Source organism: Asterias amurensis, chromosome 5 (genome assembly GCF_032118995.1).
Source record: "Asterias amurensis chromosome 5, ASM3211899v1".
NCBI classification, from domain to species: Eukaryota; Metazoa; Echinodermata; class Asteroidea; order Forcipulatida; family Asteriidae; genus Asterias; species Asterias amurensis.
The window spans coordinates 23,833,996-23,855,074 of record NC_092652.1 but is presented as its reverse complement, the minus strand read 5'-3'; the positions used below and the strand labels follow the sequence as shown (position 1 = coordinate 23,855,074).

Here is a 21,079-nt window from a genome sequence, read left to right as displayed (position 1 = left end):
ATTTTTTCTGGATTATAGTCGTCCAAGATACCTCAAGTTTGAAGTCAACAACTCCCAGGTTAGAAATGAGCAAAATATTACACGACATTCCTTTTCTTGTGCCCTCAAATCTGTCTATAGACAACAAAAATGGGGCAGGACGCTCCGTTTTCTCCCCGAGTGACAGGCCTAACATTATCAAGCGGTCTCGGATCAGATGAAAGCAACCTGAATTTCGTCGGTAACCATGAGTAAATCTAAGTGAGAGTTGGCTTTGAAAGGAGCTCTTTTAGGAGCAAACACTCACTCAAAAGAGATTTACACGTGGTTGTACCATGGAGCAATCTCCATGGTTGTACCCGCAAGTTTACTTATTAATAGATTCTTCTTATTTCTCTACACCATGCATGCAAAGCTTCAAACAACACGTGCATTTCGTCGATTGAGGGCGCTAAACAGATTTTTATGTTTCCTACACAACAACGACGCTTGACCTTGACTCCTCTTCAGCCTTGTTTATGCATGGTTTATGTAATTAGTTCCAAAGAGATTCAGAATGGTGAGTTTATTTTACTTGATTAACCATTTTATAGATCTAAAGAGGAGCCTGACAATTCCTGAGCTGAGTTTATATGATTATAGTTTCCAAAAGTAGGCCTACTCTATCTACATGATCTAGTCTACTGTGTTTTACTTTTAGAAATGAGAGTAAGACTCCCAGTTTCTAGCCACACTTTTCATGTTTTTGTGGCCAACCAAACCAAGGGCAAGGATTCAGAGTTGGTCACAAAAACAGTTCTTGGGCATTACAGATGAGCTGGGGTGGCCCAACTTTAGCTAGAAATACTACACTCTACAGCTTATTTGATGGCCACAATCTAAATAATAGTAGGGCCTAATTATCTAATAAATTATTTAATAATTTTTATTTTTTTTTTTTTTTTTTTTTTTTTTTAAGGAGTGCCCCCTGAAAAGACAAGCATAATATCCCATAGGGATAGCTAAGAGCTTGTTTCAACAGACCATTCCACGATAAAAAAAACAAGAAGAAAAGAAAAGGAGATAATAGTTATTGGACTAAGCCTCACTCACTAGAAAGGACGTCCTGTTTCATGTGTCCCTGATATCGCGGCAAATATTTTACCTCTCTGTGCGCGATGTGAACAGTCCCTAGAATATAAAATGTTTGTGGTTTGACTTGCCAGGCAAAGAGTCTCCTCTCCCTTGACCAAAACTCAAAAACACATAAAAGGCTCCACTGGTTAGTTGCACTTGTAAATGCAAAAATTTTTGGTATTTTAGGCATTTCTACAGCGAACAAGGTACAACAATGTGTCATAATGTTGGGGCCATGTAAAAAGAATTGCCCACTGGATAAGTTTCATCAAACACTATTTCAATTCACAATTCGAGACAATAAAATCATGTGGCTGAAGATTCTGCTGGGCATTCTGGAAAAAACAAATACAGAGGTTTAAAGAAGCCTTAGGCTATATGATTTTCTAATATTTTTTGGAATATTTTTTTTTTCAACCCTCATAATTATCAATATTATTTATAATATTAAAATTTAAACATCTGCTTGGTGATTCAATTATCACTGTTTATTGATAACACTTTGTTATAGATGTTTATAAAAAAAAAAATTAAAAAATAAGATTTGAAAGCCATTAATAATTCACACTTTTTTTCCCTCTTTTTGTTGTTGCAAATTACCATGGTAATTTTTAAATTGTCATAAAAAACATTTTGAATAAAAATGAAGACAACTGCTGGCTATAGAGTCATACACAAAGTCTCACAGAACACTTGTAGTCACTGCAGATGTTTCTTCCACGTACATGTATAAGGCTTCACCGGAAAACCATACTTTCTTGTTTGTCAGGTTTGCCTTGAAAACAGGAAAAAATGGGACCAGGGGTGGATTTCACAAAGAGTTAGGACTAGTCTTATCTCGAGTTAGGACGAGTTACTAGTCCTAACTTAGGACTAGCCGTACGTTTTTGATATCTCTTAGGACTAGCCCTAAATTAGGACTAGTCCTAACTCTTTGTGAAATCGACCCCTGTTGAAGTCATCGAAGTTTGGTGTATGGTGTGAAAGTTTCAATGTCGATCAAGTTTTAAAATGTTTGCATACTTCCGAAGGTAATTAGGGCATCAGTTGATATAGCATCATTGGGTTTTTTTCAAATTCAAAGAAAAAGCCATAATACGTTGAAAACAGGACAGTGTAGGATATAAATTACTAAAGATGTGTTATCGAGCACAGTTTGTTTTTGATTGTTTCACTGAATCAGGATCACCTAATTTGATGCAATTTTCACACACATTGTTTTTAAGGTGTAGGCCCCATAAATATTGAAAACTGATCTAGTGATTAAAGTAATTTTACTTTTCCAAATCCAACAACTATTACCGTTTTATTACCAAGAACCAATGTTTTATGTTTGTAACTGAGAACTGTTTATGTTTCTTGCACAATAGGCCAAGATCATGATGTCCATTTCGCCTGGCTTTAATTTGCGGCAACACATCCAGCCTGGGGCCCTGAATCTGATGATGTCAAGCTGTTGGTGCTTGACATAGCATTGAACATGTAACTGTAACTTGGTCTTAAGGGTGCATGGATTACTTTGCCCTTCTCAATGCTTGCTGGGCCATCTTCATGCGCCACCTTTGTCTGGATGCAAGAGCTGAAGAAATTTGCTTTTCTTGAAGAAGTGCATTTTGGAAGGTTGTTGTTGCACACAGGATCCATGAACGGAAAAGTTGTTTGTGTAGTTCTTTGAAGCAGGGTGTTAAATTGAATTTGTTGGCTTCTTGTCCACTATTTGTCTTCGTAAAATGGAAGCGTTGCAAAATATCTGGTTTTCCAACCCTGTTGGAGTCTATTGTGGTATTTAATATTGTGTTGAAACGCATGGTTGCTTCATCAAGATGATTTTCAGGACTTAAGAAATTGGTTTTCTTGTACAGCAGTCATGAGATAAGCAGGCAGTACAATGCACTCAAGAAGTGGTTTACCAACTCCAAGACCTCCTGATGACCGCAAAGGTGGTGATGAAGATAAAAATGAAGGTCGAACGAGGAGGGTTTCTGGCGGGTCTTCGTCACCAAAGAAAGATTCCAGCAAAACGCTCGTTTCGCGACGAGGGGTTAAAAATAAGCAGTCCTCGCAAGAAGTCTCGGTTTTTGAACATGGCAATCGTGAACAGCACTCAATCCACAGCCGTATCGGCCAGAGCTCGTCCATCGAAGACTCCTATTGGTCAAGGAATTGGAACTCTGAAGGCGGCAGACCTAAGCGCGAGAGAGCGTTAAGCGACCGACCCCAGTCTAAGCGGTTGCTCCATCGAGCATCGTTAACTTCCGTAGGCGAGCTCATACCGTTTCAAAGAGCTCCGAGGGACGGCAGCTATGAGTCCAATCTACCTCATAGAAAGAAATCTGAAACTAAAAAGCAGATCAAACCAGACGACAGAAAAGAATCATCCAATCATGAGCATAGAAGTAGTTCTAAAAGCAATGAGCCCCAAAGTTCTGATGCTGTCCCAAGCTCTTCTGTTGGAAGACAGAGGAGGCAGGGCACAAACCAATCAAGGGCAACTCATCTGAGAAACAAAGACCTCAAAGAGAAGACAGTTCAGCCGTCAAGAAAGCTGAGTTCTGAAAAGGGTTCTGTAGCAGTAAACCCCATGGAGCATCCTCAAATTGGTTCAGAGAGGAAAAATACGATCACAGATACAAACAACAAAACAGAAGGAATTGAATCTTCCGATGAACCTGCACCAGGAGTTTTAACTGGAGTTAGAAATAGTACCCCAAATGTAGCAAACTCTTTATTGCAACAACATGGCGGAGACAGCCTGTCGGCCCAGGGGTCTGCAGAAGAAGCTCCTCAGTCATCAGAAAGACATTCAACTTTCCAATGCAGCCGCACTGTGTCAGTGAAGCATGGGAATGATGGAGAGAGTAGCAATCTGAGGATAACTAAAGTCAATTCACCGTCTGCAGAATTCAAACAAGCAGCAGGCCATCAGCAAACGAGGAATTCAGTTACACCCTCATCCCAACCAAAAGCGTCTGCATCAAACTCTCTCTCATCAACCAATCTATTACCTTTGAACTTAAACAATATCTCCAGCCCAGTCCCAAGCACATCATCCGATGTTGGACATCCAGAGGAGACGAGTCCAAGACGGCCAAACAGTGTTTTCCGTAGGGGGAGAGACTCAAATAGTATCTTGGAACCAAATCCTTCCCAATTAAGTCAAGCTTTTACTTCTGTTCCTAATTCTACTGTCATCAGGGAAAGTCCAAGAACAATAATGCCTCATCCTCCACCAATGAACACATCTCAAACAAGTGAGACGAGAAGGGATCGATCTTTGTCGGTGAATGATGAAAGTACAAGTCCGAGAACAAACATTGCACACCCTCCAAATGCCAACCTATCGCTTTCCTTTCCAAGTGGTCCAAGTGCAACGTCTTCACAGCAGGGGAGGTTGAATCGCTTTGGCAGAAGAGTGAGAGTTCCTTCCAGCTCTGAACCTCAGGAGAGTAGCAACCGCCCGGCACAAGAAGAAATCCGTCATAACACCTCTGCCGAGCAAACTCCGGAACCAGTAAATGAAACCTTTGAAGGAACTAATCGTCGGAGGTACAGATTTTTCACTCTCTCACAGGACCTAGCCAATGAAGAAAACCAGAGGTCAGCCATCCCGCTTACGCCTCATCGAGATGTCCTCTACGGTTCAACGTCACCGCCTCTGCTACGGCGGCACATGAGAACCCACTTTGACTCGGATCACAGAGAAACCTCTCGCACAAGCCAAGGATCTGTTGGCCTCAGAAGCAGCCTTGGATCTTCCATCAGCGATGATGACCTCAGAGAAGATTCCTTCCGTACCTCATCAGGAGGCCAGCCTGTTTTCTCGCCCGTCCTAAACTCTGGCCCTTCTCTTGACAGCTCTTTAGTTCAAAGACAGCATATACTCCATGCAGACGCCAGCGTTTCTCCAAGAGAGATTTCCAGCCTAAACTCATCGCCAAGAGAGTTGTCTCGTCTAAGTTCATCCTCCAGGGAGGTTTCTCGTCTTAACTCATCTCCGAGAGAGCTTCCCATTCTTAACGCCTCATCCAGGTCTCAAATACGTACTAGAGGAGAACTGGACATTGCTAGCTCCTCAGACCAGGAGTACTTGACGTTTTCTGTCGATGAGGGACGTCTTAGTCGGGATGCGAGGAGGAGGCACCAGAACGACCGTAATGATGCCATCCCACGCCTTCTACCTCAGAGAAGTCGCGAGACAAGTAGGGAGTTGTCCAGAAGCTCACAAATCATGAACGATGTCTTTGGATCAAACACTAATCAGATGTAAGTTGTTTAACATTAAAATGTGTTTGCTTTTTTTTTTTTTATACCCTTGGTTTTTTTGAGAAGCGTTACTGACAGTAACACTTCTCTTCGTAGAATGAAAATATACATACATGTAGGGGGATGAAAGCTAATATCTTTTTAAACATCCACCCTACTTCAAAGTGAAATTTTCTCAAATTTCTTTATACATGTCCTGTTAAAAGCTGATGTACCTGTAGGTTTCTACCCAAAAGTTTTTATTTCCATTAACTTTAAAAGTGATTACCAGTCAGTTGAAGTTGAGGAATTGTTTTCGCTTCGTGGATATTATTTTCTTCTCACTCATCTCTCCAAACCCAGGGCGTCTATCCAGGGCGACGCCAGTTCAGACCTCCAGGTGCCCCTCTTCGGCTCCCCATTATTTGCCCCCCTCGGCGTCCCCCCTGGAATGCTACTGAGTCTGCTGGTCAGGACACGCAGAGAGTTTGGACAAGAATTCATGGAGTTACTTCTAGAGGTATGTATTTCAGTTCATTCCGTTTAATTAATTCTGGTTGTGAAACCAAGGACTCTCAGAAAATCTAACTGGGTCACTGTACTAGCCAAGAACCCCATGGAGAGTAAACAAGTTTCAGTTTTAGATGCGGCTGGGAAAACACACCCAGTCAGGTAGGGACTGGAAAACCAACTGATGCAACAACTTATACCAGGTGATCAGGTTGGCATAGTGGTATCTTTCCTCGCAATTTACCTCTTTGACATTTTTTCGAATCGCGCTTTGGGCAATTTGCAGATGATTTCATATTGAGAGCTGGCATATTTCATTCACAATCATGACAATCCCAAATCCCACTGTATTGAGGGACATTCTCTCCACGATTTCTCAAAATTGGTCAACTCTCCAACCAAGTCGCATCGCAATCTACATGTATGACCTTTTCTTATAAATCCATTCACAAAGTCCTCAGTGTTTTGCTCTCGCGATAGAAACAAAAAAATGATAATTTTTTCCCCATTTCAGAACATGATGCTAAACGTCTTGGCACATCATCTCTTTGAGACGGATCTCCAAGGCAACGATGATGGCATCAATGGTGCTCCCCCACCAGCAACTCAGGCCATCATTGACAATCTTAATGAAACTCCTGCTTTGGAGATGCACATAGGTAAGTACAAGAGCATGGCCTCAGAGACGAAGCCTTAACACTTCATATTTCATCACTCAGTGAAAAATCTTCATCCTGTATAAACATATTGTTTAACATTTTGAATCGTTTTAATCAAACCATAAATATGTTCATTCTTCTTGATATTAATTCTTTCTTTGATCATTTTATTGTTTCTGTCAGTTTGGTTTTTGTTGTAATTGTGTATTCCTTTATTAATCAGTGTTAGCCAGAGGGGTGTTTTGGTGTCTTTTGGACACCCTGTTTCAAATGTGGACACCGTGTTTTATCTGTCATTTAAATGTAATGTATTTTTAGTGATTATTTATCCTGGCTAAATTATGTCGCAATTCAGTATTAAGCATGTTAAGCTGCGATGACATTTTAAAAATAAATAAACCATAAACATGATATTTTTGAAACCAACAGCCAAAGAAATGAAGTGTTCCATTTGTCACAGCGAGTATGAACTCTATGAGACCCTAGCTGAGTTGCCATGTACACATTTCTTCCATCCAACATGTGTGGCTATATGGCTCAAGAAGGTAAGTAAAATTCAGATCTGCTTTGCATTCATTTTGACACCTCTTAAAAATTATTTGTTTTCTACTACATTTCTCTTATGAAACATAATTTACCATTGATGATTATTTAATGCATTATTCCAACGATGTAAAATTGTGCTTTAATGTGAAAATGTTACGTGAATTGAGATATCAATATAAACCACAAGGGAAACTGACTGGGTAAAGTTATAAATGATTTTTGGGGTTGAACAAAGAATTGACTAGAGTGGGATTCGAAAGTGAATTGAGATAGTAATTTAAACACGCACTTAAACAACTAGCATGGCTCCAGTTAAACCTGGTTCATACTTGGAGGTTTGGGGATTCAAGAACTGGTACGTGCTGTCTTTGTAATTGTGACCAAAGAAAAATTTAAAATTCAGAACCACCCCAACTCATTAGAGATAGTCATTACATGGTGTTACCGCAAACCATCTACATCGTTTGTCAACCATGCAAAGTTTCAAATCCTACTTAAAAGAAAGTTTGCTCTGCTTTTGAGTGCAGTATGAACCAGGCTTTAGAATGAAGCCGTGTAGTGGGATATTTCTTGCAACCAATATTGATTTACAACTTCAAAGAAATTTGTAGTTTTGTAGTCTGACTATTAACGTTTAAAATATTTTGTTGTTTTAACATCCAGTCTGGTACCTGCCCCGTGTGTCGTTTTGATTTGACATCGCCCACTAAATGAGACCCAATGGCCCGGACGTCAAGATGTCATGTCATCACACCGTTGATAGCTTCACCTCTTCCCCGTGTTGATCATTTCAGCATCAAATGTTTTTCTTCAAGAGTCATCAAGTGTTGGTTGGAAAGGTTGGTTGGTTGGTTGAATAGAGCAAAATGCAAATCCATGAAGCCCCCACCCACCATAGCAACTGTTTCATGGTGAGATTACCATATTTTGGATGCTTATTGTTGGTACCACATGGTTGGCGCCACATGGATGGTACCACATGGCTAGTACCATATAGGTAGTACCAACCTTATGGTTGATACCACATGGATGTTGGTACCATACGGATGGTACCACAATGATGGTACCATCATTTACTTATTTACTACGTGTTTACAAATTGATATTGTTGGTACCACATGGTTGGTACGATATGGGTAGCATGGTTCCTGATGGTTGGTAACACATTGAGGGTACCACATTGATTATGGATGGTACCACATGGATGGTACCACATGGTTGGTACCACATGGTTGGTAACATTGGTAGTACCTGGGTGGTACCACATGGGTGGTACCATATGTATGATAACATGGATGGTACTTGGGGGTACCGCATGGGTTGTACCACATGGTTGGTACCACAAGGATGGTAACATTGGTAGTACCTGTTAGTACCACATGGTTGGTACCATGTATGATAACATGGATGGTACTTGGGGGTACCGCATGGGTTGTACCACATGGTTGGTACCACAAGGATGGTAACATTGGTAGTACCTGTATGGTACCACATGGTTGGTACCATGTATGATAACATGGATGGTACTTGGGGGTACCGCATGGGTTGTACCACATGGTTGGTACCACAAGGATGGTAACATTGGTAGTACCTGTATGGTACCACATGGTTGGTACCATGTATGATAACATGGATGGTACTTTGGGGTACCGCATGGGTTGTACCACATGGTTGGTACCACAAGGATGGTAACATTGGTAGTACCTGGTAGTACCTGTTAGTACCACATGGTTGGTACCATGTATGATAACATGGATGGTACTTTGGGGTACCGCATGGGTGGTACCATATGGTTGGTACCTCATGATTGGTAACATTGGTAGTACCCGGGTTAGAGTACAACAACCATGTGGTACTACATGGTTGGTTCTATCCAGAAGGTATGGTAATATTCAAACAACCTCATCAGTTTAATTCAAAACTGTAAGTCAAGTGTTGTGTATTTTAGTCCTCTCTTTGCTGTGTGACTCTAGAGTGTTGTTGCATTTCTGTTAATCCTTATAGGGACAGGAACTGTTTCACCTGTGATTACAATGCACAGTAACCATTTTAATGTTTTTTTTTGATATTGTTAGACATGTTTGTAGATGAAGTGAAAGTTTACAAATGATTGCACCGATGCACCTTTTCTTTTAGGTACAAAAAATAGTCTGATTTTTATTGGACCTCAATTTATACCAGTGGCCATAATGTTGGACAGACTTATGTGGACGCTGTACCACACTTTTTTTTTACAAATAAAAAAATCAAAATCATTTTTGTGATGTTTTTATTATGTGAGATGTTTCAAAGAATTGGTCTGACATTCAAGATTTTAATTTACATTGCATCATTTACTTTAAAAAAAAAAGGGCTTTCAAGTTTATTTTTTAAGTGTTTACAAAGTTGTATTGAAGTAAGGGAATCAATGTGTGGTGAAGAGGTTTTCAACTAGTGGTTTAAACCCGCGCTGAGGCCTGAGACGAAGTCGAGGTGTCGAGAACCAGGCCTCTGCTGGTTTAAACCACTAGTTAAAAACCGATTAAACACACTTTGATTCCCATTCATAAATACCTTTTCGGTCAAAAAACACCAACACTTTTTGGTCAAATGGTAAAATAAATGCAAAAATTATAATTGTTAAATGATTTCTTTCAACACAACACCCCTCCAGCTTTGAAATGGTAAGGTCCTCGGGTAAACAACTGTTTATAAGGAGATGGTGTGCGCATTGCGCGTATCGCGTGATGTGGCACAACTGTTCCAGCCGTTGCTCTCGACCAATAGGAATGAAGAAAATGCCTCATACGCACAGGTGCAAGCTCGCGTGTCATGCGCATGTTTTAACACTTTTTACTGGTGTTATATCATCCGTTCAAACAACCCCTTGTGATGCCCTCTTGACCAATCAGAATGGATAAACTGTCTTAGGTATTTATGAATCTCCAATCACTGATCAGTTGTAAAGGTTTCATCATCATGCAAACTCATTTGCATCATCAGGTTGGCTCAGAGGTTTCTTCCTTACTCCTTTTCACCTCTGTTGACCCACGGACCAATTTCATAGAGCTGCTTTTAAAAGAAAAATTTTTGCTTAAGCACGAAAATAGCTCGCTTATTTTACACATGTTACTGGCCAAAATTTCATGCCATGTACATTGCTTGTGACCGGTATTTAGCTGTTGTTTACTTAGCATAGCAATTGAGTTGGATCTTGGCCGGTAGTCTGATTTTACTAAGCAAGGATTTTTTCGCTTAAGCAAAATTTTGTGCTTAAGCAGCTCTATGAAATTGGGCCCTGGTTTGAATCCCAACTCAAACCAGGGTCTTGCATGTAAATTGGGTTTTCAGTCCATACCTGATTGCATTGAATTTTCCTCATCGGGGGTTTTCCTCCACATCTCAAACTGAAAAAAACTTTCTCGTTCCCTATTCATACCATTTTTAGTGCTAATTTTTTATATTTTTTTTTATGCAAGTCGCCAGACACACAGGGCCTGATTGCCACTTCAAGAAGTGGGCTACAATTATTGTTTCCCGTTGCCACCTACTCCTAGGGCTGAAACAGGGTTACCCCTTTAACAGTCCATACGGATGTAGGCTTGGGTATGTAATTTATAAATAAATGCTGCACTAATTATTGCGTAAATGAATAATGAACCCTATTAGATGTTCAGTGTATGTTGTTTTTTATTCTCAAAATCAAAATCGTGTTCATCTTTTTCAACATGAATAAAAACAGTAACTTTTTACGGTGCACAAATTAACTTTTTGTACACACTTTTTACTCCTTGAGATTTGTGTGTGATTTGATGTGTAAAGGTACTTTTAATATCATCGAATGTGTTTATGTTGTGAAGGTGTGTGAATTCCCAAATACCAGTTGAAATATATTATATTTATGCACTTTTTAAACCATGTACATAATGTGTAAAGTAATATTTAGAACTCTGTGCTGTGAAATAGTCTCTGTTTTGGTTTTGCAGGCATATGATGCCATATTTATTTGCCCTAAAGATTGAGAGAAGGCTGGATAGAAATATTATTTTGTGATGAAGAGATGCCTTGGAATTGACTGACAATTTAAAGGATTTGGTTACTTTTTCAAAATGTCCATAGATTTACATTAAACTTACAGGGTTTGAAGAGCCTTTGAAGAGGTTTGAAGAGCTTCCCTTCAACTGAGGTGCTGTAGTTTTTGAGAAATGAGTAAAAAAATGTCATGAAAATATTTTTGTAAATGATTAAAATAATTTTCGTCTCATGGGACAAAAATTATTTTCATGACATTGTTTTACTCATCTCCCAAAAAACTACAGCACCTCAGCACGTAATATTTCCAGGGAAGCTTTCTACTATCATTATCTTCAAACTGTGTAAGTTTAGTGTAAATCTGTGGACATTGTGTTTTTTGTCCTACAAAAGTTACATAAACCCTTTAAAGACAGTTTTAATTCTTTGATGTATTTCGGGTATCCAAGTTCCCGCACTTTTGCCTGTGAAAAAAATCAATTTTGTGCTCTAATGTTAGAATCTGTGCAGGCTAGACTTGCACAATCTTTTTCTGAAGAAAAGGCGCAAAATTCTTGATGTCAATTTATTAGTTTAATGTAGGAACACACTTTGGCAAGTACACAAATTATTTTGTGAGATACATTATAGCTGTTTAAACTTTTAGGAGTAAGGATTCCCTTCAAAGAAAATTCACATTTGATCTGAATTTATAAGTTGAAGGTAGAGTCATACTTTGGTGAGCCAAAAAATGACTTACTTGGTGTGTGATGCACTGTAGCTGTTAAAACTATTTTGGAAAAGGATTCCTTTCGAAGTATTATGGTTTGGATAATTTTACACCCCAAAAACATATGAATCAAAAAAACAATAAATACATGAACTGTTTCTCTGATTTTGGAGGGTTGGTTGAAAATTCAAATATCCGTGTTGTCCTAAATAATGTGGTGAGAGATGCGGTTGATACTCAGCAAGTAGACAGTGTATTCAGCTTAGACTTTCACAGGTGATTTTTATTGTATCTTTTATGATAATGCTGCCTATGACTCTACCTTTAAGATTGAAATATCTGCAAGACTTGCAGTCTTTTGTGAAGCAAAGGGGCAAAATATTTGTAGTGAATATTTATAAGAAAGCACATCTGACCTCAAATTTGAAGTTTTTATGTGTATAATCAAACACTGCTCATTATATGGTGTACACTATTCACCCTTTAATATTTCTACAGGTAAAATTTACTCGAGTATGTATGAGGAACTTTGTGTTTAGAGGTTGTTGTTGCCCGTTGATCAGTGCTTGGGTTTTTGTTTTCATCAAGTTGACTTTCACACTTTTAATTTGTGTAACATGTATAAGGCAGGCTCAAGAAAGCCTTTAAAAAAATAGTTTGAAAAATATCTGTAAATTTGTGTATAAGAAAAATATTTAAAACATATTTTGAAAGTATAAATAATGTAAAACACAGAGAGTTTAGTGACTTTAAGTATGTTGAAATTTTATTCCAAGAAAAAATATTTTGTTACAAATATTATTAGCAAAATGTCTGAACATTCTTGTATTAAGAATTTATAATGCCCACAATTACTAATCCATAATGGAGAAGAGTCCTTTTTGAAAAAACTTAATCTGATTGGAATTATTATTATTATTTTTTTTTTACCCACACAGCGACGTGTGTTAGCACTGTATACTCAGTACTTTCCCCCCCGAGTCCTGTGAAAAAATATCACAGGCATGTTACTCGGGTGGGATTCGAACCCCCGACCCTTGCAATTCTAGAGCAGTGTCTTACCAACTAGACTACCGAGATTGCCCGGTAGCTAGAGGCAGTTCGAATCCTATGTTTTGGCAGCGGGTACCGCAACGCTATAATAGATGTTAAATTTGCATCTGGGATAAAGAATATTAATTTTGGTTTTTTTACTGATTGAAATTGATGATTTGGTACGCTGTGTGGAAGGAACAGACTGCGTTTATTTGATTGTGCCCATAAAATTCAAAAGTGGTACAAATTTTTTTGTGACTGCTCTGTACTCCGACACCCATACGTTCCAACAACCCTGTACCCAAACAAACCTGCCGTCGATTTCACCAAACTCTTTCCTAACTTAGGATTAATCCTAGGACTTAGGACCAGTTAAGTTCCTTATTCATAGGCAAAGGACCAATCCTAAGTTAACTCATGCTAACTCGAGATTGGTTTAATCCTAGCGTTTTGTGAACAATCGGCTGCAGATTATTTGTGTGCTAGAGTATGGTTTAAGTTTAGGGTAGGAAAGTCCACTAGGGGTGGAGGAACATAAGGGGGGGGGGTGTCAGAACAGGTATGTCAAGTCAAAGGAGTGTAACCATATTTTGTTATAAGCATGATCTGCTCATAGAGGAAGGACAGATCTGCTGTACATGATTGAAGCTAAAACAGAATTCATCAAACAAATTACTTTTACATGATAATCCTCATGTCAGTGTAAAAGCAAAACAAATGAACAAAATTTAAAAAATTTGACAAGCAGGTTTTTTCAAAGGGCACAAACGTATCTCGCTAAATGTATGCCTGTAAACAAAAACAGGAAATGGCTAAATAAATAAAAACTTTAAAGGGAAGGTACACGTTTGGTAATTACTCAAAACAAATATTAACATAAAATCTGACTAGGTAACGAGCATTGGAGAGCTGTTGATAAAAAACATTGTGGGAATCGACTCCCTCTGAAGTAACATAGTTTTTGAGAAAGAGGTAACTTCTCACTAAAATAATAAAAGACTTCTAGCTAGAAGTCTTATTCTTATCTGAAAGCACACAAATTCGTCCGATAAGGGTGTTTTTTCTTTCATCATTTTCTCGCAACTTCGATGACCAATTGAGCCGAAATGTTCACAGGCTTGTTATTTTATGGTTATGCTGGGATACACCAAGTGAGAAGACTGGTCTTTGACAATTACCAAACGTGTACCTTCCCTTTAAACAGTAGTTTCCAGTTTACTTTTCTATACTGCAATATTATTAATTGAAAAGTAGAAAACACTTCGTCATCTTAAAAATCTCCTCACCTGATTTGTTCATTTTATCAATTGCAGAATTTGTTCCAACTGTTAACATTTAATCAAATAATCAACACCAAAAACAATTAATACTTGTGCGGTATCAAATAGTTTCTCCATGATTTGTCCAACTTGTTGGTGCACTTTGTTATTGTATTAAATGAAACTAAAGCACTTCCATTCAGGACGACGATTGTATTTTGCCCAGTGTCGTGATTTTCAAGTTTATCTTTGTGACAAAGTTATCTTATGCTAGCATGAAGAGCTGCGTTTAAAACCACAGCACTGATGGATGGGATGCTCCGACAGGTGCCTAAACAAAACCACTGCACCCACAGCGGTTGTCAATAATCCATGTGCTTTGCCTTGGTGCCCCGTGTAAGGTTCCAATACTGTACAAACCCTCATAGAAGTGCCCCTTACCTGAGGAAAATTGCTGTGCCCCGTCAAGGTCCCTCTGGTTTTCCATGGGAAAACCTAGGCAGGGAAGTCCGGGGGAAGCAGGGCATACAAGCACTACTTTTTGGACTGGGTGTGGAGGATCGCCTAGTCTTATTTGGCAATGCTCTTTCTGTTAACGTAGTTGCTGATATCGCAACACATACGATTGGAGAAGAGATATCGGTGTGGCTCTTGAACCAGATTCATAGACTTGCTCAGTCCTCCAGAGCCAGTCAATGTTTCAGTATTGAGGGATTGCTGAAAAGGTGCCTTCTTCAACGTTGTCGCTGCTGCCAATGACCATAGCCATAGCTGAAGTCGCTTGACTCGGACAATACCCAGGCTTTCTTATTTCAAGAGGATCAAATTTGATTTTGAGCTCATTCTAATGTGACGAAACCCTGTTCTCTGGCCTTATCAATCAGTCTCTTGCTATCCAATAGGAATGTGCTGTAATGTATACCGGGATGATCGTTCACCAACCCCTCTACCACGTTGTCGCTAACTTTGTTGCAGCGTATCAAACCAAGATATTTCAAGCGAGGGCAGCGTGAGGATACAAAGGCCGCACCCTTGCCAGTGATGTAGGAACACCAGCTGATGTCTAGGTGCTCAAGTTGCAGACTGTTCTCACCGATACTGAACAAAGCTGTAAAATAGAAACAGAATCAAAAGAAATGGTTATGATTGGTTGCGAGGTGATGGTGTGTAAGCTTGCATGATTTCCCGTCTGTGTCACAGAGTGAAATAAAAGTAGCGAAATTACTCCAGATCTTACGGTAATAGAGTAACATAATATAATTTGTGTATGGCCAGAGTGTATGTACAGTACTTTAAATTTGTCGTGTAAGATAACAAGTTTTTATTTTTGAGTGGCCAAACCGCGCCTCGAAATTCCTTAAACTTGGTGAGCCATTTTATTTTATGCAAAGAAGTAGTGTGACTTCAAGGTAGGTTTTGATTGGTGAAGTGAAGGGTTATTTTGAACAATGAATATTCATGAGCAGGCTTGAGCGAGCAGGGATAAAAAGTTCAGGGGGAATACAAATAAAATTCCTAAGTTTCTTTTCTGTTTGGGAGGGTGTGTAGACCCTATGGGAATATAATATATATTTTTTTTAGGCATTCGACATGAGAGCTTCTTGAGGAGAGGATGTGAATCCAGCCCAGGAGATTGAAATTGCGAGCCTTAGGAGAGAGGGCATAGCCAGCCTTAGGCAGTGAGAACTAGTGAGAGTTCAAGTCAATAATAGTTTTCAGTGGAGTGTCGCTTGCTAATAAATATTTTATATGTGGAGATTTTGAGAAGAACTTCGAGAAAGCCAGGATTCGCCAGTATTCCTGTAAGTTAACTTTATAGTAATTGTTGTTAAGTTTAAAGTGGAACTCTGCATTTATTGTACAGTTTTAGAGAATTTATTTTATTTATTGTCACTGGAAGGAAGTTGTCCAACCTTTAAACAATGCAAAGAGTGTGTGATTTAATATCCAAGACGGGCGAGTTAGCCAACCGAATTTAAAATTATGTTTCCCTATTCTTGCGGTATTTAATAATGGGCCCGAGTGGAACAAAGGCTTTGAGAAAAAAGTTTATATTCTTTTATGATATTGTGAGATGACTTGTTGTAAATAGACCGAGTAGTTAGAATGGTGTTCATTATGTATTTATGTACAGGGCTTGTGCCTTGGGAGAAGCGTACTTGAGAAGAGGAAGGTGGACAGAGATCTCGCACCGTTTAGACGAGAAGGACGGAACACCCCCCCCCCCCCTTACTAAGTCAGAGGAAGGCAGACCCGAGTAACATTAATGAGAGAGCTTGTAAATATTGTAGAAAGTAAAATGTAAATAAATTTGTAAATATAAATGAGAAGCGTCATCATAGTTTTCTTGCGTGTGTGTGTGTGTGTCGAGGGGGTGGGTGTAGAATACTGAAGGTCTATGCTTGGGTTGAGTCCTGGGTATGTGACAGTCTGCAAGCAGCATAGGTGTGCATAATGCCGTGTACAACATGTAGTGTTGTTTCACACTATGTAATACATGTATGTATACATGTTTGGTGAATTGACTGCAAATCTCTGTGTGAAATGAACTCGAGGTCAAAGGTGAACATTCGGTAAGGCTGGTTTCTGGCGTTATTCACGCGCCTGTGACGTCAAATGTTCAGACTGCATGTAGGTGCAGCCAAGCCACCAGTCATGTCCGACTGATTTCTTATCATATTGACCCATTTCACCTGACGTCATAAAAAAAATCTTGAATGCGCCATACTGGTGTGCAATTTCACTGTACGTTTTTATATATATAACTCTATGATGTGCGTTATGCAGTGAAAGTGCGCGTTTAAGGTGACGCGGCATTAATACACATAAACCTAACTTGCCCACCAACATGGTGAGCGCAGATCAGTCGCCGCGTGTGACGCGCGTGCAAGGGGTCAATAGGTAGTCACCATTTTTTATTACACAAGCTCAATCTTACCTCTGTCAGTGATTGAACAGGAGATGAGGAAGAGCACCGACAGCCTCTTACAAGACACAGCGACGCACGACACGCTGTCGTCGCTCACCTCCTTAGACAGACTCAGATTGAGTGTATCTAACAATGTACAGTGCTTGGCCACTAATTTCACAGCCTCTGGTGTGAGAGTCGACAGGTTGCTCAGGTCCAGCTTCTTAAGATGCTGTAGCTGTGACGGGAATAAAAAAAAGGCTCTTTACTCCATTTGTTCTTCTGAGAATACTGAGTGCATCGGCATCGCCCCGTATCGATACCCCTCGTCACTAACCCCTGGCCCTGGGGGAATTTTTCGGGGCTGTAACCAATAACTGTTTAAGTGAAGAAATGGAAAGTTCAACCAAAACGGTTGTTGGTTACGCAACCCTTTGAAAGGGAAACACTGAATTACAACGCTGACTGGCTCAACAAAAAATCACTGCTGTGCGTACATGATTCAAAAAGTTTTTGAAAGTTTTTACCAAGCAGGCAAGTTTTTTTTATGCAATCCACTTCAAATGAATCACCTTTACATGGTCAACCTATTAACTGTATACAGTTAGACATGGCATAAAATCAAAGAAGAATAAGAGGGGACCAGTTGCTCAATGACTTGATGAATTTTTGATCACGCGCTTTGTGTATTTCTCGAACACAGAATGGATCAACCACAGGATATGAAAACATGAACTCTTTTGATCACGCGCTTTGCGTATTTCTCGAACACAGAATGGATCAACCACAGGATGTGAAAACATGAACTCTTTTGATCACGCGCTTTGCGTATTTCTCGAACACAGAATGGATCAACCACAGGATGTTAAAACATGAAATCTTAAGGAGGAAAAAGGAAGATATTTTTTTGAACAGTTACCTTGCTTATCTGCATTACTCCTGGAGGATGAATGCCACAGTTCTGTAGACACAAGATCTCAAGGTTGTGAGTGTGTGTCGCGAGAGATTCAAGCGTCACGTCCGTTATCTAATAACATCAGTAACAATAACAATGTGTACTTATTAGGCATTTTTTCAACAAATAAAATGATATCTTTATCCTCAATGCAAGGATAATCATCAACATTATTTAAAGAAAGTGTGTGTAGAATTCAGACTTGATTTGCTGGTTTGCCAAGTACATGAGCAGTACTGGTATATGTCAAAGACCAGTATCCGCACTTTGTAGAAAGGACTGTGAAAGGACAATTAGTCATCCCAGCTGCATGAAAATAGTTCAAACTTTTAAATCTTTTCACTGTTTTCAAAAAGGCGGGTTTTGGGCTCGAAAGATCAAAACTTTGTTTTACTCATTTCTAATTTAACAGAAAGTTGTCCAGATTGTTTTAAAAGTAGGGATTTAACAATTACTCAACCTTGTCATTATCCGTCAATGTTAGTACTTTCAGTCGTCGGCAGCTTGACGCAACAACTTGCAGAGACAAATCCGATATATGAGGGCACTGTTTTAAACGCAACTTCTGTAATCGGGGACACTGCTCTGCAATCTAAAGAATCACAATACAAGTACGGTTTACAAAATGAAAAAAAAATAATATTATAATGCTGAACATAAGATGGTGACTCAATAAAGTAGTGTGTGTAGTTTACAAGAGAAAAAACCGAAATTTGCAAGTACCAGTAGGTATTGTTAAAAGCTTTGCATGGTGTGGATAAATATGAGAAACTATAAATAAATAGTAATCTTGCGGACACACTGAAGACGACCAGAGTACATGTATACTGTTTCAAAGTCGAGACCACTCCGGTTCTTTTTAGAGCCAACACTCCAGTCCAACAAAAAAGATTTGATCGTCCTAAGTATTGTCTGTTTTTTTTACTAGACTCTGGCCAGTGGTCCAGTGGATATTAAAATTACCGGATTCTGGCCAAGCCCTCATGGAATCTATACAAAGGGGTACCGGCTAGACCGCATACATACCGACTTCAGGGATTGATCTGTGAGTCCAGTGCAACTTGATAAGTCAAGATGGATCAGATTCAGGCAATGCTTGGCAACAGAGAGAAAAGCTCCTTCAGTCAGCTGGGAACATCTGTAAATATCAGCCAAAAGATAGGAATAAGGAAAGTTTGTCATTGTGCATTAAAGTTAAGTTGAGCATAAGGGGAAAGTCACAACAAAGCTAAAACAGGCAGAATATCAATTCTACAATTGAAAAGAAGGAGAAAATCTAGCACATGGGCAATGGGCAGACCTACATTTCTGTTATTCCGTTACAGGATTGAAAATATCAGAATTAAGTACCAATGTCCCCCCCCCTCCGCCCCCCCCCCCCGCCCCAACATCCACACAACCCTCATAAAAAATGTCTACCTGATCAGATACAGTTCACGCAGTACTCCACAATAAGACAGCGCCCTCGACAGTCCATTATTGGTGATTTTCAGACAGTCGGACAAGTTCAGGAGTCTGACACTGCGATGACGTGAGCCCACACTGATCAACACCTCGTCGGTAACGCTGGCGTTGTGATCACACAGTCGGATCTCAAGCCACAGGCAGGAGGCCTGACTCATTCTCCACCAGTGTGTACAGACCAACGCTGCAGTGCAAATCAGTTCACGAACGGTGAGAAACGAGAAGATGTGCGTGATTACCTGAGGGGGTAAGAGGTTAAAGTGACCACACGGTACGGGAGAATCGCCGTCAACGCAGGAACACTGTTTGCATTTTTCAAATTCCTTTGAAACCTGAGAGGAACTTCCTGGAAGGGTTTCATGTTTCGTTGCAGAGACACTTCCATAAGTTCTTGAAGACATATCAAATGATGTGGATGGTTCATCATCATCACCTCTGGAACCATCGTTGTCGACTTGATCCTCAGGATGACCTAGTAACCTTTCTCGCTCTCTCCTCTTCGCTTCACACGACGACGGAAAAAGATACTTCATGAATTTATGGCAACTCTTAACATTCTTTCTGGGTAGGTCGCTTGAAAGATTTTCCTGGGAGCTGGAGAGCGAACGTTTCTCAGAGGTCTTCATGCATGAGCGTTGCTTGAACGACCACTTGGCTTTGCATGTGTTTTTCTTTGACGAATCTGGCTGCTCTGCCTTTGGCGAACTTATGCGAGAGACCGTTGAGTCAACCCCTTTTGGTTCTTGCGGGACACCACTGCTACCCGGCTGATGCTCGTCTCTATTTGACAGTACACAGCACCCAGTGTCAGTTTCATCTTGGTCTCTCCTTTGGTCTGGGTTTATCAGCATTGTTCTCTCGCCTTCTTCATCAGAGTCTGTTGAACGGTCATCCTCCATCGTAGCCGGTGTTTAAGGCTCACCACAAACTGTTTGAGAAAACAGGAATGAAACATTGGTTAATACACAAATTAACATTGGATTTTGTTGGGGTGGGAAAGATTTTTGACAGTTTTCCACCGCGGGGTCGACCCAGGGAAGCGTTTATTGATCAAATTGATAATTATTACTAAAATTACAAAACACCCTCCAAAACCCTCTCCCCCCCCCCCCCCCCCCAATTCAATCCTCCAAACATGCTTCAACTTCAATCATGGAAATTCCACGGAATGATGGATTCATGAAGGACATTAATTTCCAATCAATTAAATTAAAGCTTAGCACTTATCCCAACCCCCGGGGGGGGGGCCCAGTCCCCCCCCCCCTAAAATAACACAAACAAAACAACAATCAAATTGATTATTGAAAGTAACTGAACCAGATGTAGGCCAACTCCTGCAACAAGTCTCACTTACATGAAGGAAGTGTGGGCATGAACAGCTGTGGAAAATAGAGCAACCCCGCTTTTACATATAATCTCCATTCACAAACTAAAAAAAACAAAAACATGCATTGCATGCTCGAGTCGATGGTTGTTTATTGCTTATTTTGGTTGGATGAACAGAGGGGAAGCACTAAACTTTAGTTGAGTCATTGACCGTCATTTAGAGTTTCTGTCCCTGCAGATTGGCCCAACGTCGCAACGTGTGCAGTCAAGTGTTGATACCAATTTCGCTGTGAACACAATTGACGGTCCTACACGGTGTTTGACTAAAATAATTTAAGATGCTGGCTTGCGCGGCGGCCC

General features: G+C 39.9%; 2 protein-coding genes across 2 annotated transcripts; one reads left to right on the top strand and one right to left on the bottom strand.

Annotated features, from left to right (window-relative positions):
• The first annotated feature begins 460 nt into the window (after positions 1–460).
• On the top strand, positions 461–10,487 carry LOC139937102 (uncharacterized). The gene is made up of 6 exons (XM_071932102.1): positions 461–538; positions 2,466–5,358; positions 5,701–5,857; positions 6,362–6,506; positions 6,936–7,051; positions 7,716–10,487. Exons 2-6 carry the CDS (start codon positions 2,984–2,986, stop codon positions 7,764–7,766), a joined length of 2,844 nt encoding a protein of 947 aa, XP_071788203.1. The 5' UTR covers positions 461–538; positions 2,466–2,983; the 3' UTR covers positions 7,767–10,487.
• Positions 10,488–10,790: 303 nt separating this feature from the next.
• Positions 10,791–20,916, bottom strand: LOC139937103 (F-box/LRR-repeat protein 17-like). The gene is made up of 7 exons (XM_071932103.1): positions 20,748–20,916; positions 19,349–20,321; positions 18,956–19,067; positions 18,390–18,521; positions 17,894–18,001; positions 17,005–17,212; positions 10,791–15,174 (listed from the first exon to the last, which is right to left on the bottom strand). The coding sequence occupies exons 2-7, from the start codon at positions 20,290–20,292 to the stop codon at positions 14,906–14,908; spliced, it is 1,773 nt and encodes a 590-aa protein (XP_071788204.1). The 5' UTR covers positions 20,293–20,321; positions 20,748–20,916; the 3' UTR covers positions 10,791–14,905.
• Positions 20,917–21,079: the final 163 nt, after the last annotated feature.